The sequence below is a fragment of the Leptonotus elevatus genome, chromosome 3, assembly GCF_054856555.1.
Source record: "Leptonotus elevatus isolate MCC_2025b chromosome 3, RoL_Lele_1.0, whole genome shotgun sequence".
Classification (NCBI taxonomy): domain Eukaryota; kingdom Metazoa; phylum Chordata; class Actinopteri; order Syngnathiformes; family Syngnathidae; genus Leptonotus; species Leptonotus elevatus.
The window spans coordinates 27,325,599-27,341,037 of NC_141241.1; the positions used below are offsets into that span (position 1 = coordinate 27,325,599).

A 15,439-nucleotide genomic window follows, 5' to 3' on the forward strand; every position below is an offset into this window, starting at 1 on the left:
ACTGTAACACTTTCACTACACGGTAAATTCTGTAGAGTAAATTTGACTCTACTTAGAATGTGACTCAGTTTTAGCGTAATATTTACACTTGGAAGAGAGTAAACATTTTTTGGGGGAAAATAAATAAATAAAAGTCACTCAAGGGTTGAGGAACTAGCTCACGACCTTCATCTTGGGAGACAGCAGATCGACACCCTGAGCCACAGAGCTCCTCCTGTGTGCTAGTATTTCGCTCGTGTCAGCTGGAATCTTCATAACTCCAAGACCAAAAACATCTTGAAGCTTAGCAAACAGTAGAAGTGGCATAGCTCAGGTGTTACTGCGGCCGTCTCCCACCCTGAAGGTTCCTCAACCCTTGAGTGACTTTTTTTTTCAATTATTTATTTTACTCTCTTCCAAGTGTAAATATTACTCTAAAACTGAGTCTATTTGGTACCACTCAAAATAGGGTCAAATTTACTCTACAGAATTTACCTGTACAGTCACTATCGGCACCTTCCCCTTCTTGGCCATCCATACGCTGCTCTCTGTTTGGTTTTCATCCACGTCGCAGCCGATATTTTCCCTTGCAATGCAGCGAGGAAGAAAAACGACGTTAATGTCTCAGCCATTCTCTACACTGACCCCCTGTGATATGCTTGACTAATTTTTATTATTTTGCATATTATGATTTACACTCTGAAATCCTGTTGACATGTTTTGGAGAGGACAGCCATTAGACTGAAAAACAACTAATCCAGTTTAATCAGCAAGATCTATTCATTTGGAAAATGTGGGTACATTGTGCTAACTGTAGGCTAAATGTACACAACCATTTGCACAGATCCACTGAGGCAATTGAGACATGTACTAAGATATTGTTAATTTGATGAGAGCAATGAAAAATTCCATTCAGTTGAGACCAATTGCAAGGTGGGTTTGGGATTTGTCCATGGTATTTTGAAAATGTCATTTCAGTTTCAAGAAATGTGCCAAACCTATGGAGAAAAACTGTTAAAGAGCACCAGTCGTTGCATGGTGCTCATTATTTTCCAAGCCCGATGACCTCACTGGCAGTGGGGGACGCTACTCAATATAATTTTTTTACCTTTGTTAATATTTACCGATCCTTACAATTTGCATGATTTACATTCACGCGAGTCTCCTCTTTCCATGCTGAATGGCAAATTGTGTGATAATTTTTTCCATAGCAAGAGATTTTGTCCTCTTTGGTTCTATTTTCATGACCAATGCAAGTCCGGCATGGAGCACTGTCTAAATCTGTGCAGAGGTGGGTTAGACGAGGTGTTAGTAATTTCACAGCCACACACAAGCTAGCATATTTTAAAAAGGGCTGTTGTGCGGTTGCAGCTCCATTCCACACCTTCCCAGATGTGGGATGAGAGGGAAACAGTATTGTTGTGATAAGTTTTGGAACAGTGCGGTTGGAAATGAAAGAAGCACACCTCTTCTCTCACATCCACTTTGTATACCCCTCTATCCCACCACTGCAATCCTCGGTACACAAATGTGCTGTGGCACATTGGAATCTGGTGGACATTTGATACTTTCACCTCTCATACGCACCTGCGCATCACTTATGCACCCCTACTTATAGGCATATACATACGTACATGCACTAACCAGCCACAACATTATGACCACCTGCACAATATAATTACATCCATTACATGAGCTGTATCAAATATTCTTCCTTTAGAGAGGTAATAATACTTAGTATTGTGGTTGTTGTTTACGAAGGTGTAGAACTGTTCCGCACCATACATCAAATCTTTGTCAAACATTTTGGTAAAGTCTTTAGATGAGAGTCAACAAAAACAGTTCTTGTCAGTTGAAATCTGTCTGAGGCTAATTTTCTACTTACCTGTGATGTGGCAGCTCCCTCCGTGCAGCCCCGGCACTGGGGAACATCCAGTGAGAAGAAGAGGAGTTGGAACTTGAGAGAAGAGAAACTCCACAGCAAACCCACACCTTTGAGGTTACACGAGACCATCGCAGAGACTGTCTACATCAGCCGACCTCTTGTACATCGTATCCTTTTATATTTGTACCACCACTGGCCTTTGGAAGTTGGCGTGCAACACAACTATATAGCACATCTGGTCCATGGGCCTTGAGTTTGATACCCAAGGTCTAAATTGTCCTTAGTTGTGAATGTGAGTATGAATGGCTGTTTGTCTGTATGTGCCCTGCGATTGGCTGGCGACCAATCCAGGGTAAACACCGCCACTCGCCCAAAGATAAACTTCAGTTCACCCTTGCCCCTAAAGAAGAGAAGAGCAATAGAAAACACATGGATGGATTTCCCACCAGCATGTTTATTGAGGTTTGCTGAATTAATTTAGTTGACCACTAGGTGGCAACAAACTGTAAGATCACGTGTGTGTGTGAAATTAAGGAAAGGTTTGACTGAGAGCAGTAAATTATGTCAGTGGTGGCAGCCTCACATCTTGACAGGTGCTGTAAAATCTTATGTTGGTCACAAATAAAAAAACATAAGCTCTAATTAGATAGTTATCCTTAACGTTGCGTCCTTTTTGACCACAGTACTCAGCCTGGGACTGTGCGGAAAACAGTCGTGGAAGCCGTGGCTCGTCTCTGCAGGTTTGGAGCTGTCCAGGTTTGTCATTTTGCTCTTTTCGTATCTGGACAAATGATAATTAGAGCTGTGATCGTTCTGAACAGTACAAATAATTTGTATTGCCTTTTTTTTTGTCCATTTCTCTGTCTAGCTTTGCAGTGCTCCATCAGCGAATATTTGACAACAGATGGGAGCAGGAAGAAATGAGGAGGAGAACCTTTCTGTTGCTCTATTACCTTGTCCGCTCCCCGTTTTATGACAGATGTTCACAGTGAGTATGTTTAAAGGCCACCAGGCACACATTGAATGAATGCAAAGACATTTTGCTATGTTGTACTGAAAGTTGGAGGTACAAAAATTAGTTTTAAAACAATACGAGGTCTTTCTTTTTCATTTGCGAAGTGTTTGTGTAGTTCTTAAGTGTGCCACAGACAAAAATCACACTTCATTCTGATTATGGTTCTTATGTGTGAAAAACATTGTTTCATTTGCATTAAGCTAGTGTAAGTGAAATTTGACCAAATCTATACCAGTGTTCATTTGAACTGATTTTGCTTGTGATAGTCGGATTTTTGTGCTCATGAAAGTGCATTTGGTACCTTCATATCACCACAGTGCAATTACAGAAACCATAAATACATAGATAAACATGCAGTATAACAGCTTATAAATGTATTCATGTATGTGCAGATAGAAACAGACATTTTTGCTAGTTCAACTTACCGGTAATCAGAGAACGGGAAAATTGTGATGTCATTGTGGGCAAATTTTGAAATCTGATTGAAACAGTCCCTTTGCTAATCTATTTCAATTGTATGTTTAGATTTTGATGTATCAGCTTCTGAATTTATACTTCTATCAACCACACAAATTTGTCTTGCATGACTGTTCTCAATGATATTGAAGTCACAATGGTTTCAAATAAAATACATTGTTGTCAAATGTCTTTGTTTTCAGGCAAAAGATTATTTTCGTATTGCAACTTCTGGCCAAGCATGTTCCAGGAATAGGCTTCATAGCACGTAAGTACTCCTGACTCAGATGTTAAAATTTGTTCAAACATAATAATAGATGATTTTGTACTGTAAACCATCACATAAATGGGGTATATGCCACGGAGGAGGCGGGACGTCCAGGTTTTCACACATGAGCTTTGTTTCTGGTTCAAGTTTGCGACGTGTGGGCTGCGTCCCGTTACTTGCGCTTCCGCCTTTGTGCCCCTCGGTTGTGCGTTCCTGTCGAGGGAGCGAGTGTGTCTGTCTGTTTTCCGAAGCATTTCAGAGAGCTGAGATACGCATGCGTGGTTGGGGGGCGCAGGGGTGGGGGTGTAAATGTTGGAAAGCGGCTAGCAGTGGCCCGAAACGGCGCTGATGTGTGAAACACGGAAGTCGGAAGTCCGTGGCAGCTACCCAATTGTGTACTGACACAATAATACTACCCCAAAAAAATGTTCACGCTGGTCAATACATCATAGCATACCATAACATTACCCAGATGACATAACATAACCAAATAAACCCTCTCAAGGCTGTCTCAAAATTACATTAGATACACAACAAAGCATTGGTTTTAATACTCTTGCACTGCAATCAAATATTTCACAAGATACCTTTGAATTCTGATTTCAGAACGTTCACTAGCTCTAGTACCATAACTCGGTTTCAATGGTAATACAGAGGGTACTCTAGTTATGTCCTACGCTGACGATGTAACCCGAATTTTGACTTAAGTAGTATTTCACCGTTAAAGTCGATATTTACTTCAAAATACTTTGTACAATAATTTAAAAAACAACAACTGATTTGCACGACCTGGAAGGGCCGGAACCATTATTTCGTATTTCCGCACGGACATTCATTACCTACGGACGGCAGAGCGGAGCTAATGGTGTAGATTCCACGGACTTCCGGGTTTCACACATCAGCGTCGTTTCCGGCCACTGATGGCCGTGTTCCAACACTCGCACCCCAACCGCGCGCCCGACCATCGGCGGGGTCGGGAGCGCGCAGGGCGTCTCAACTGTCTGAAATGCTTCAGACAACTGAGACAGACACACTCGCACCCGTCGACGGGAAAGCGCAACCGAGGGGCCCAAAGGCGGAAGCGCAAGAACTGGGGCGCGGCCCATACAAATAGGAAAACAGAAACAAAGCTGATGTGTGAAAATATAGAAGTCGAAAGTCCCGCCTCCCCGTGGCATATACCCCATTCAAACATAAACACGGAAATATGACGCGCCTGATGGCGAGCCAACCTGTTCGATAGACGTCCGTTGCTGGAAGTAACAACACAACTTTAAAATGGTATGATAACTGTGGTAAATTAACGAAAAAGAAGGTGCTACGGACGAGGCACGGGCGCAGTAAAGTCGAAACGACGTATGTCACGTACGACATAATTTCGGTTTTGAAGTGTTCCAGTTTTATTTTAGTCTTATTATTCCTTTCTCTAACAAATTGGTTGTTTGTTTAGGGCCTCTCATGGATTACCTGCCCACCTGGCAGAAGATTTACTTCTACAACTGGGGATAAAGCAGCAAAACGGATAGTAGTCGGAAGCAGCCATCAACACGGAATAGAGATGTTGATCTGAAATAAATATTTTGTAACACTTTCTGCAGTTTGTCATTCTCCTTGACATGGCTGCAGTCCTTTAGTATTTGTAGCAGAACAGTCATGAAGCTGCGTTATAGACAGGTGGAGACTTGTCAACATGTGGGATGACATTCTCAGCAAAGGGAAAAAACAGACTAACAAACACTTTAAAGACTGAAAGAAACCTCAACAATTATTTTAGGGAGACAAGCTTTGCATAGTGGTGGTTGATCGTAACCAGACTTGTAAAAGATCCGTGACACTGCATAAGCAGGTTTGGATATGATATACTTTCAGATAGTGCATATTTACCGTACTCATTCTTTAATTCATACTGGGTACCCTTTCAAGCAAACTAATAACCTCATTGTATTCAGTCTGTTTACTAGCTCTGGTAGTACTCATTTAAAATTGATTTCCAGAGATCAGTTACAAACAAGCCTTGTAAATACTGGTTTTATAAGCCGGGAGTCTTTGCAGCTCAACAACGAACAAAAGGATGACATTTTAGAGGAGTATCTTAACTCTATGGCAAAAACTTCAATGGATGAATCCAATCATCTTAAGAAAGAGGCGTACTGCTTGTTGAAATGAAATGAAGACATGAGGATATCAGACTTTTAATGATCAGACAGAAATGTACAAGTCCAAGCTCACAGATTCTGGAGATCGTCAGCATTCAGTGCTTTGTGTAAAATGACAAACACTTGTGCGCAGCAGTGTCCTCAACACTGAATGCAAACTGTTGAGTTCAACGTGATGTTAAAAATATACTGCTGCACCTTTTTAGTATCACAATGACAACAAAAGACAAAACATGGAAGTATTTGATAACATTAATCAGAGGCTGAAGAAAATATATCATTTTGAAAATCTAAGACCCAAAAAAAAATTTAAACTGTGGATACAACTCTGGCTTTAGATAAACTACAACCACACATGGTTTGCTTTATGAAAATAAAAACTCAAATGTTGAGAGAGCAAAATACTGACTCACTCCAGCAACAGTCTCTAAAAAGATGGAGAGTGAGAAGGAAGATATTCTTTTTTTCATGCAAAGCCTTCAAGTTTCCCTTCTCTCTCGTTTCCACCCTGGCCAAATGCACCTGTCAAAGGGGGCCGGTCGTCTTGCTTGTACTTCTCCCTGCCACAGATGCCAGTACAGCCAGGCTGCTCAGTAGGAGCCATAGCGATCCTGAGCTCATACAAAAATTGCACAAACATGAGTTGACTATTGTTCAAGTGGGTGCTTCACACGGATCACGTCTCACCTGGATGGTATTCATCACACCGTTGGCAAGGACAGCCATTTTGCCTGCTACAGTCTTTACCCCTTGCTTGAACTGTGCGATGTCTGGACCAGCGGGAAGGACGCTGTCAAAGCCCGATGAGCGCCCTGAGGTCACGGTTGCAAGAAATGGAAAAAAAAAAAGGGCCGTCAGTCCCTTGACTGACAGGCAACAGAATGTTTGAAGAGGTAACGCGTCGCACCTTTATGCTCACTGCCATCTCCGAACAGGTCAGCTGAACTGATGGCCGTGTTTCCAGACATGCCCTCCAGTCGGCTTTTTGCTTCATACTGACATGAAGAAGACACCAAAGTCAACACCTGGCATCGCCACACATCTCCAATATGAAGGGCTCACCTCAGCACCGCTTTCACGGCCAAAGAACATGTCCGAAGAGATGGCCTTTGCGTTAGCAAACTTCTGCCGGGCCTCGCTGGACTCCGACGCTTGGGCGGACACCTCCGCTTTTCTTCTACTGGGAAGTCTTGAATACAAACAGTATGAGACCAGAATTGACTTGTTGATGCGAGGAGGTGAAGCACAATGCACAAGAGATGTTTCAATACCTTTCTCCTATTGGCTGAATACTGGAAATGGTGACTTCCTCTTTGGGTTCTTCTTTCTCCAGAGCCCAGGAAGTGCTAAAGGAGGCGGTCCCGCCCTCTGTATCCCAGCGGGATCCAAAACTGTCACCCACCAAGAACGGGTTATCCTTATATCTGGACAGTGAAACAAAACGTTTAACTTTTACTGTCCAAATGGATTCAAACAAGAAGTGCAAAGTGAGGATGTCACATATACTTCGGGGGTCCTGAGGTGAAACCGGGCTCATCAAACATATCCAGTTTGGAACGGGTCGAGGTCTTGGCTCCCACTGGGGTTTCCTGCTCGATCACCTGCATCTCGGACATTACTGAATGTGACACAGCACTGAAACAAAAAAAACAGCAACACGCGTTTCAAAAACGTTGTTCACACACTCGTCTCGACACACAAACTACTGTACTTAGCCTAATCTGTTAATTTTTCAATCGCTGCAAAGAAAACTATTTGACAACAAATGCTTCATTTTGCTCAACCAAGCATGTATGCAGGTAAAAAATCAGGTGTATAAATCAAAACTACCCCAAAAAAGTACATGTATGATCAATGTACTGATAACGTCATGAGTTTTGTGTAAACCTATTATTTATTTAATCTATTGTTAATAAAGAAGCTTCATTTAGCAACTGTTTGTCCATCCTATGCATTCTGAAATAAACGCTGGCTTAAACATTTGAAATCACACGCGCATGGGCAAAATGGGTGGTGGTACTCTATTAATGAAAGCCCACAGTGGCCAGTGAAATAATTTACAAAATATTATAATCTACACTAATGACATAGCAACGACCTGAGAAGAGCTACTTTTCGTCAGTCGTTTCGTCAGTTGTTCGTTTGGAATTTGATCAGTTGTGCAGCGTCAGACAATGAGCAACAAATAGTCAGTTGTAAAGTATGTTCAAAATTTTTTAAAACCAAAGCAAGTGCCATGACCGAATTATTCCATTTATATTATAGAAGTAAGAATAAATGTAAACACATTCATCAATAAAATAACCCATTAATCAGTATAGCTCGGCTGGTCTATGTGTCTGCTGCCGAAGAACAACAACACATCACCTCCATATTATCATTGGCAAAATCTTGTCTCAAAAGTTTGACTGCAAGCTCTGAAAGATGACAAAGGTACGTATGATGTGGTGTGTGTCCGTTATGTCACCTCCTGTTCCCGAAGCCCATTCCCAGTCTTTCGGCCTGCTCCCTCTTCTTGCCCTCCAGATTCTTCAGCTTCTTCTCCTCAAGCTTCCTGTCTATCTCCAGCTCTTTGTAGGCCAAACGCATGGAAGCCACACTGCAAAGGCCAGATTGAAAGCATCGTTTTGAAATGCTTCACTTTAAATCCTTCACACACGAGAGGCTCATTGAGACACTCACATGGACTCCTCTGCTTGCTTTTTTGCCTCGGCTGCCTGCTCCTCTCGCATCTTCTCAGCCACTTGGGCTTGTTTCTCCACCTCGGAAAAACTCTTGCTGCTCACTTTCTGGGCACCAAGGCCCTTCTTTGCCCCCAGCTGCATCATGGGAAACCGGCAAATACCATCAATGATTGCAGCACTCATACTGGATGTGTTATGGATTGGTGAAATATATCAATTAGGAGTGTCAGGTGATACTCACCCACACACAAAAAAATAAATAAATAAAAAATAAAGAGCAATGATGATGACATTTCCGAATGAACAATACTGAGCTCTTTAAGAAGAAAAAAATTAAATAAAAAAAGGAGTGTCAGGTGATTAAAATTTGAAGGTTAAGTTTTCATACTCTTGTTAGCATAAAAGTGGGGAAAAAATGTTAAGCTAATAGGAATATGCAGTCATCTTTTAGTCATTCATTTCATAATAATTCATAAAATTGAGTTAAAATTAAAAAGATGTATTGTAAAAAAAACAAAACAAGTATGATATTGATTTGTTTTGAGATAATTTTTCTGCCTTCTAGATAGCATAATTGCATTTGTAAGACGCTGGTGACAGCTCAGTGCATTTTTCTTTTCATATTAAGAGCTAGCTAATCTTTACATTAAGTAACTTGATTAATTTGAAATTCTGCACATTTTTAAAATTGTAAAAAACAACTTGACCCCAGTGTCAACAAATATATGCATTATTATTACTGCTAAATTTCGACGTGGATGTGTCTGCTGCGTTGCGACTGGAATTCCCCAGTACAGGCTTTCCAAGTAAGTTAATCGTGCATTTATAAAAAAGAAAAAGAAAAAAGAGTGGACTTAAATTTAACACACTTATTTAGACACCCCAAATAATAATAATAATAATAATAATTGCTTACCCCTTTTTTGGCAGCCATTGGCTTCTTCTTCCCAATAATGGTTGGTTTAACCTCTGCAAAATGGAGTGCAACCTGTTAATGAGCTGCAACATATTATTATCTCAAGCGTGAAAGAATCAGTGTTAGGAACCCCAGACCACAAACCACACCGTTGTTAACACATCTTAAGAGCACCAACATCCCAATGAGTCACTTGCAGTGATGTTCTGGCATGGCAGCAAAACTGCTCACAGCCTTACTTGACCTCTCAAGAAATTGCGTCATGAGCAAAAGAGTACGTTAAGAGAGAATCTATTCATCTCTCACATGCCAAGCTGTCAGCTATGAACAATGTCAAGTCTGTGGTCCCCAATTGTCCAGGTGCTGTTGCGTGTTAAATGCCGCCGGCAAAATAGGTGTCATACCAAGAAGTAAGCCTGTTGAAATGAATGGCACGGACTACAATTTTAACACTTCATGGCTGACAATGTTGACGTACGGCTTGTCAAAGCAGCTGATGCACTTTTTTGGTCAGTGAGATTCGGATGTAACTTGACAAGCAATGCACCCAAGATTCTATGGCACAATAATCACCTGTGGATTTCCATTGCTCTTGTGACGACAATAGCATGTAATCTAGTGAATGGCATAGCACAATCCCACAATTAGCTTTCAACAGGAAGCCATTAGAAAGAGCTTGAGGCTACTTTTTCATAAGTCAAATATGTAGCTAGCTGGTTGGGTTGGTTTTATTGACACTGTTTTCTCGTATTAATAAGGAATATAACATGACACCTCTCTTTTAAGTCTCTAGTTTGTATGTAATGAGTTATTCCGTTATTACAAGGACCGAATTAAGTTGCAAGCTCGGAAAAAGGGCGTGGACATGACTGTGTCTCAACAGAAAATAAATGCTATTTCATTTATGTCGCATAACGCGACTCAACCACTTTCTCTCAGAAGCGACAAGGAAGTTCGGAGTCGAACAAAAAGTGTTGACTTTACGACTGATGTGCGTAACCAAGATGAGAGTTAACGGGCTCACCCATCATGGCTTTGGGTGACGTGCTCAAACCATCGATGCTCGGTCCGTCCTCTGGCTCTGAATAAAGACACGTTTCAAAACAAACAACCATCAATTCAATGGAAGTTGCACAACTAAATATTATTGACTTGCTGCACAATATTGAAACCAGGAGTTATTTTAACAATTTGTTTTGAATACTTAAAAGGGCAGAGGAAGAGGATGCAATATAGGTACATCTAAAAACAATTACAATTGTTTGACCCCATGACTTTCCAGTATGTCATTTTTACAATATTAAAATTTTCTGAGACAATCAAATTTGTAGTTTTCTTATCTGTAGGTTATAATCATCAATTTGCAAGAAATATGTGTAAGGAATTTAACTTTCTGAATTTTTTTCATGACATTTTTTATTTTTTAAGATGTACCTGTATGTTACATGTTGAGTGCTGCGATGAGTATTGTGAGCTGTCCACAAAAGTGGTGCAATGAATGTGGCAGTGCGAGTTCTACTAACGGTTGTCATCTTGGCTTTTGGTTACGGTGTCCCTCAGCTGCGCGGCGACAGTGGCTCCATTCTGCTCCGGCTCCGAGGCTGGCGTCACACTCCAGTCGTTACAAGACTGAAAACATTGAAGCATTAAAGCTGCTCTATGCAGGAAAAGGAATTTTCAATTGCTACTGCCACATGTGGTCGAAAATGTACTCTCCCGTCTTTACGTACGGTACTGCATGCATGACCTCACATCCGAAAACAGAGGGCAGGAAATTCAAACCTGAATCCAGACTGAAAACTATTGGCCAGAAGCTTGCAGGAGTAACCACTGTGAACAGCTAAGGTGTTAATCTGCTAATTAGAAGAGGTTCCAGTCATAAATGGCCAAATAAAAAGGCTATTGTGAAGTTTTTTTGGGGGGGGGGGGTAAATTGTTACATAGAGCAATGTTAAAAACAAAAACAGCTTTAAAAAAATAAAATAAAAAATAAAGTGTCAATATGTCTAATTTCACTGTCATTGTGCATTTATGTAAACTGTATCATTTGAGAATTGAGAATGGAATTAAATTTTTCATTTAACATGCTTGCATCTTTGACTAAATTCATCAAATCAGTCTGATGTGCAGTCTTATAATGTGACCACATACAAATTCTGGATTGGAACAACAAAAAGAATATGAAAGAAAATACAAAGAAAGAAAGAAGAGGGTGAGTGCCTTGCAAATGACATGTACTCCATGTCACATTCAATTATATATACTCTTGCCACGTAAACGATGCGAGAGGTTTTAGGAAGAAGTTCTAGTTCCCTTTATGACTGTGAAGTAAAGAGGTGGACACAATATCCAAGACATGCCAAAGCTCCAGAAAGAAGGAACAGATCTGAAGTCTTGAATCTTGGGTGAGCGTATCCAGGTGTTTGCTATCATGTACTGACAATCAAGCCAGCAACTTTCAGGTAGAAAGATTACCAATTGATCAACCTGAGCTAAGCCACCCAGAAGGTACAAGATCTTGTAGCTCTTTGATTTTGGAGATAAAATAATGTTAAACGTTGAGGTGCTGTCATTTAAAGGGATACTAGTAAGTAAAAAAGTGTCAAACTCCGCAATGCCTTTAAAAGTTGACACCTTAATACAAGGATGTGTGGCGGCAATAATACCCAAAATGTGTTAATACACACACACATTTATTTCTACTATCAATTCATGTGAGTGTGAAAAGTGAATGTCACTTTGACCATTCTATGCTGAGCACCTCGGCCAAACTTGGTGTCAAAATGTATGAGACTTATCTTCCAAACCCACCACTGTGTGTTCTGCAAAGAAATCTTGTTCTTTCTTCTCAGGAGCTGCTGCAGTGATTCCCGCAGAAGAGTTGATCCACAGCTGCAATTGAAAGAGGAAGCATGGGCACTAACACATCAATTAATGCCACTTTGTTAGAATTGTAACATTAACATCAATAGCATATTGGCAGCTATGCATCATTGGATAGTGTTGTTAGTATACACCCTGTGGACTCTGAACATGGCCTACAATGTGGCTTACACAACTTGATAACATCTATTATTGTATCTCTACAACGTCTGACACAAGACAGACTGATGTCAGATTCATAATGATGCCTGTCAGCATACAAATTAGAACAACCTTGATTATACTGTCGAATAGCAGCCAAAATGTCAAAAGCAATCCTTCCCAACTGGTTCAGCTTGACTTATACTCACTTCTGTTCCGTACTTGGACAGTGCAGCGTTTGCTTGCTGTCGAATCTTCTCCCTGTACATTTGTGCTGCACGGCTGTTATACTTGGCATTGGTGTCGTTTGTGGAGCAGCCATGTTGGCGGAAAAATGAAGTCTTCAAACATACAGAGAAAGTGAGTTGTCTCAAGCACGTACAGACAAGTCAACATTGCACTTGGACTATGACTGAAAACTGACATAAGTGTTCATTTTTTAAATTCCACTTTACTTAGGTCCAACTTGTGTTGTGCTTGTCAGGCCAGTGTCAACTTACTGCATTGGCATTGCCTCCAACCTGCATGCATCGAAGCTGAAACCAGTTCCAGTTGGAATCTAACTCAGTGGATCTGACCAAAACAAAAGGAGCAAAATATCTTTAATGACACGGACAAATGCTAATTATTTACAGTAGCAACAGGCTGTAGTATGAAAAAAGAAATTACAGCAACAGGGTTCCTACACATTGAAGATTTCTAAATTCCACACTTTTTCCAAACTTTCAATAATTTGCGACATTTGCAAAGGACGGTTGCCTCTGCTAAGTCCAGTAATTCCTGAAAATTGTACACCTTGAAGGACATTAACCCGCTTATACAATAGCCAATGAAAATTAAAGTAACCATTCATAATTTCACACATTTTCTAGTCAAAAGACAAAGAGTCATTCCCTATCCCATTACCCTTCTAAGAGAACGTAAACACTATTTACTAGAACTAGAGCAAATACATGTTCTAGTTTGACCATGTTAAGTAACAAGTATGACAATGAAATCTGTTTTTATTATCACACATTCGGTGTATGTCATGAGATACAATTCCGACTCAGCACCGTATTTGAAGGGACAGGAAGTGAGGTTTTATATACCAAGTGACAACGTTAAAGTGAGATTGATAGAGTGCGCAACCTGTAGCGTACACCAACGCAAAATATATTAAAATTAGTTCATTATTAATAAAATTGTAACTGCAGAATTGAACCATTCTTTATGTATGTTACTCACCAACGGACGCAACAGTTACTTGTTTACTTTCAAGCTTAGCTTGCAGGAGACGTGATTGACGTCATGCATGCTATGGTCATGACATCTCCGATCAACTGGTGAAAGTAGGTGTGGAATTGCTCCTCTCTGGTAAATGCTAATGGACTTTCACTTTTCGCTTTTCCACCCATTAAGGCACTTCAGGTACAACTTGGGGCTGAGTACAGTCAACATGGTTACATGGGTCGAACCCTCAAACTCTGGGCTGGGAGACGACGATGCTCTACCACTAAGCCATGCCGCCCTCGTTCATTAACCTTTCAAACAACTTTTACTTTCCATACATGGTAAGAACCTTGCAGCAAGACAAACTGCACCCACCCATTTGTCAACCTCTTTTCATAAAAAAAAAACAAAAACTGTAGCCCACCTGATGAAGCTGAGGTGCACTCCGAGGGAGCGATGGATTCCAGAACAGTCAATGCACAAGAAGACGCCATATGGAATGCTAGCCCAACTAGGATTTTTCGAAGAACAGTCAAAACACACCTGTAGAAGAACAATGTATAAGCAATGCAATTTTAACATCGACAGCTCAAGTATAAATTCTCATTTTTCTCCACAGCTCAGAGCGGAGGGTGACACTAATTAACCACACAATGGTAAATAGTTGGGGGGGGGGGGGGGGGGGTAATCTAATTTGCCTGATACAAGAGCTGTATGTTCTTGCTTTAGCATCAATCGACACTGACTTCAGTGTGGATGAGTTATAGTACGTGGAAAAATTCAAGACACAGTAAAGCAGAATTACAATCAATACTGCAGTACGACGTGATATAATGAAGCAACCACGCTATACAATACACCTGTCAAATGCCTTTCTAACTCCCACTCCCACTATAAAACGTAACTGCGGTATATTACTGTAAAGGTCTATCGGTTCATTCATATATGGGTACATTTTAGAAGTTACATATGTGCCATATGTGACTCGCTCCAACGGCCAACACAAACCGTATACGTGGCCTTCATGTTTGCTGCTTCGCCGGCAGGCTAGCAGCTGTTAGCCACAGCTAGCTTCGACCGAGGAGCTGGGCCTCTCTTAAGACACGAAGCTAATCAATGACTATCAATCAAACACATATCGACCGGATGGTACACGTACAATAAATGTGTGGTACCGAATTACCTTGTTGGTAGGAATGGATCGCAGTCGTTTAAAAATAGTAAGAATTTCAGTCTTGTTTGGTTCGGCAGCCATCTTGCCACTCTGACAATTTCCATATACGATGATGTAACTACGGGAACTCGCGCGTCCCAAACGGAACGAAGCGATAGTGTATACACCGGAAAAGCCCGAGTAACCTGTCTTACACCTTGAGAATTGAGAGCAATGCCAACGTGGAGATAAGCTCATATCGTCTAAGGGTGGCCAAGTTAAATTTCCAAAGGGGCCAACGATAGAAACAGTACTTTTGACATGACATGAGAAAATAATGGTTATCTGTGGTACCCGTTGACCCATCATTTGGTTTACAATTATAGTATTATTAGATATAATTGTTACATTAAGATCAACTCTGCAAACAATTAGCACTGCTAGAGCAACCGTAACAAACTCATTTAATTAACATGTGTCTGCAGCAAACCAATTAGTCGTTTGAATAATATATCGACACCTTAAAATAGTATTTTCAGATTTGTCAGGAAACATAGATTGAACCATTTGCATCATGAGTGGATGATTTAGGCAAAAAAAAAAGGTTTTTGGGCAAAAATATGACTGAGGATTTTTTTTTAAGAGGGTTGACGATATGATTATGCCCAAAGCCTTTATAAAAGTTTTTCAC

General features: G+C 40.7%; 2 protein-coding genes across 2 annotated transcripts in view; one reads left to right on the plus strand and one right to left on the minus strand.

Moving 5' to 3' along the window:
- pex16 (peroxisomal biogenesis factor 16) overlaps positions 1-5,196 on the plus strand; it is a 13,354-nt gene extending 8,158 nt beyond the window's left edge. Inside the window, exons 7-11 of the mRNA XM_086070696.1 lie at positions 1,879-2,031; positions 2,548-2,620; positions 2,733-2,852; positions 3,539-3,603; positions 5,054-5,196. Coding sequence (XP_085926822.1) covers positions 1,879-2,031; positions 2,548-2,620; positions 2,733-2,852; positions 3,539-3,603; positions 5,054-5,112 — 470 coding nt within the window. The 3' untranslated portion in view covers positions 5,113-5,196. The remainder of the gene's footprint in view (positions 1-1,878; positions 2,032-2,547; positions 2,621-2,732; positions 2,853-3,538; positions 3,604-5,053) is intronic.
- A 583-nt stretch (positions 5,197-5,779) lies between these two features.
- arfgap2 (ADP-ribosylation factor GTPase activating protein 2) lies at positions 5,780-14,915 on the minus strand. Its single transcript, XM_086070695.1, has 16 exons — positions 14,779-14,915; positions 14,020-14,138; positions 12,884-12,956; positions 12,593-12,724; positions 12,171-12,251; positions 10,883-10,988; positions 10,384-10,440; positions 9,360-9,412; positions 8,442-8,578; positions 8,227-8,358; positions 7,266-7,394; positions 7,031-7,183; positions 6,822-6,948; positions 6,667-6,754; positions 6,447-6,571; positions 5,780-6,370 (listed from the first exon to the last, which is right to left on the minus strand). The coding sequence occupies exons 1-16, from the start codon at positions 14,848-14,850 to the stop codon at positions 6,350-6,352; spliced, it is 1,605 nt and encodes a 534-aa protein (XP_085926821.1). The 5' UTR covers positions 14,851-14,915; the 3' UTR covers positions 5,780-6,349.
- Positions 14,916-15,439: the final 524 nt, after the last annotated feature.

What these genes read in the sequence shown, in the direction of transcription:
- arfgap2 (XM_086070695.1), bottom strand. Translation starts at nt 14,850, where the DNA reads ATGGCTGCCGAACCAAACAAGACTGAAATTCTTACTATTTTTAAACGA. An exon ending in TGTCCAAGTACGGAACAGAA is followed by an intron (nt 12,252 to 12,592) that starts GTGAGTATAAGT and finishes TTTCAATTGCAG; the next exon opens with CTGTGGATCAACTCTTCTGC. An exon ending in ATTCAGCCAATAGGAGAAAG is followed by an intron (nt 6,949 to 7,030) that starts GTATTGAAACAT and finishes TTTGTATTCAAG; the next exon opens with ACTTCCCAGTAGAAGAAAAG.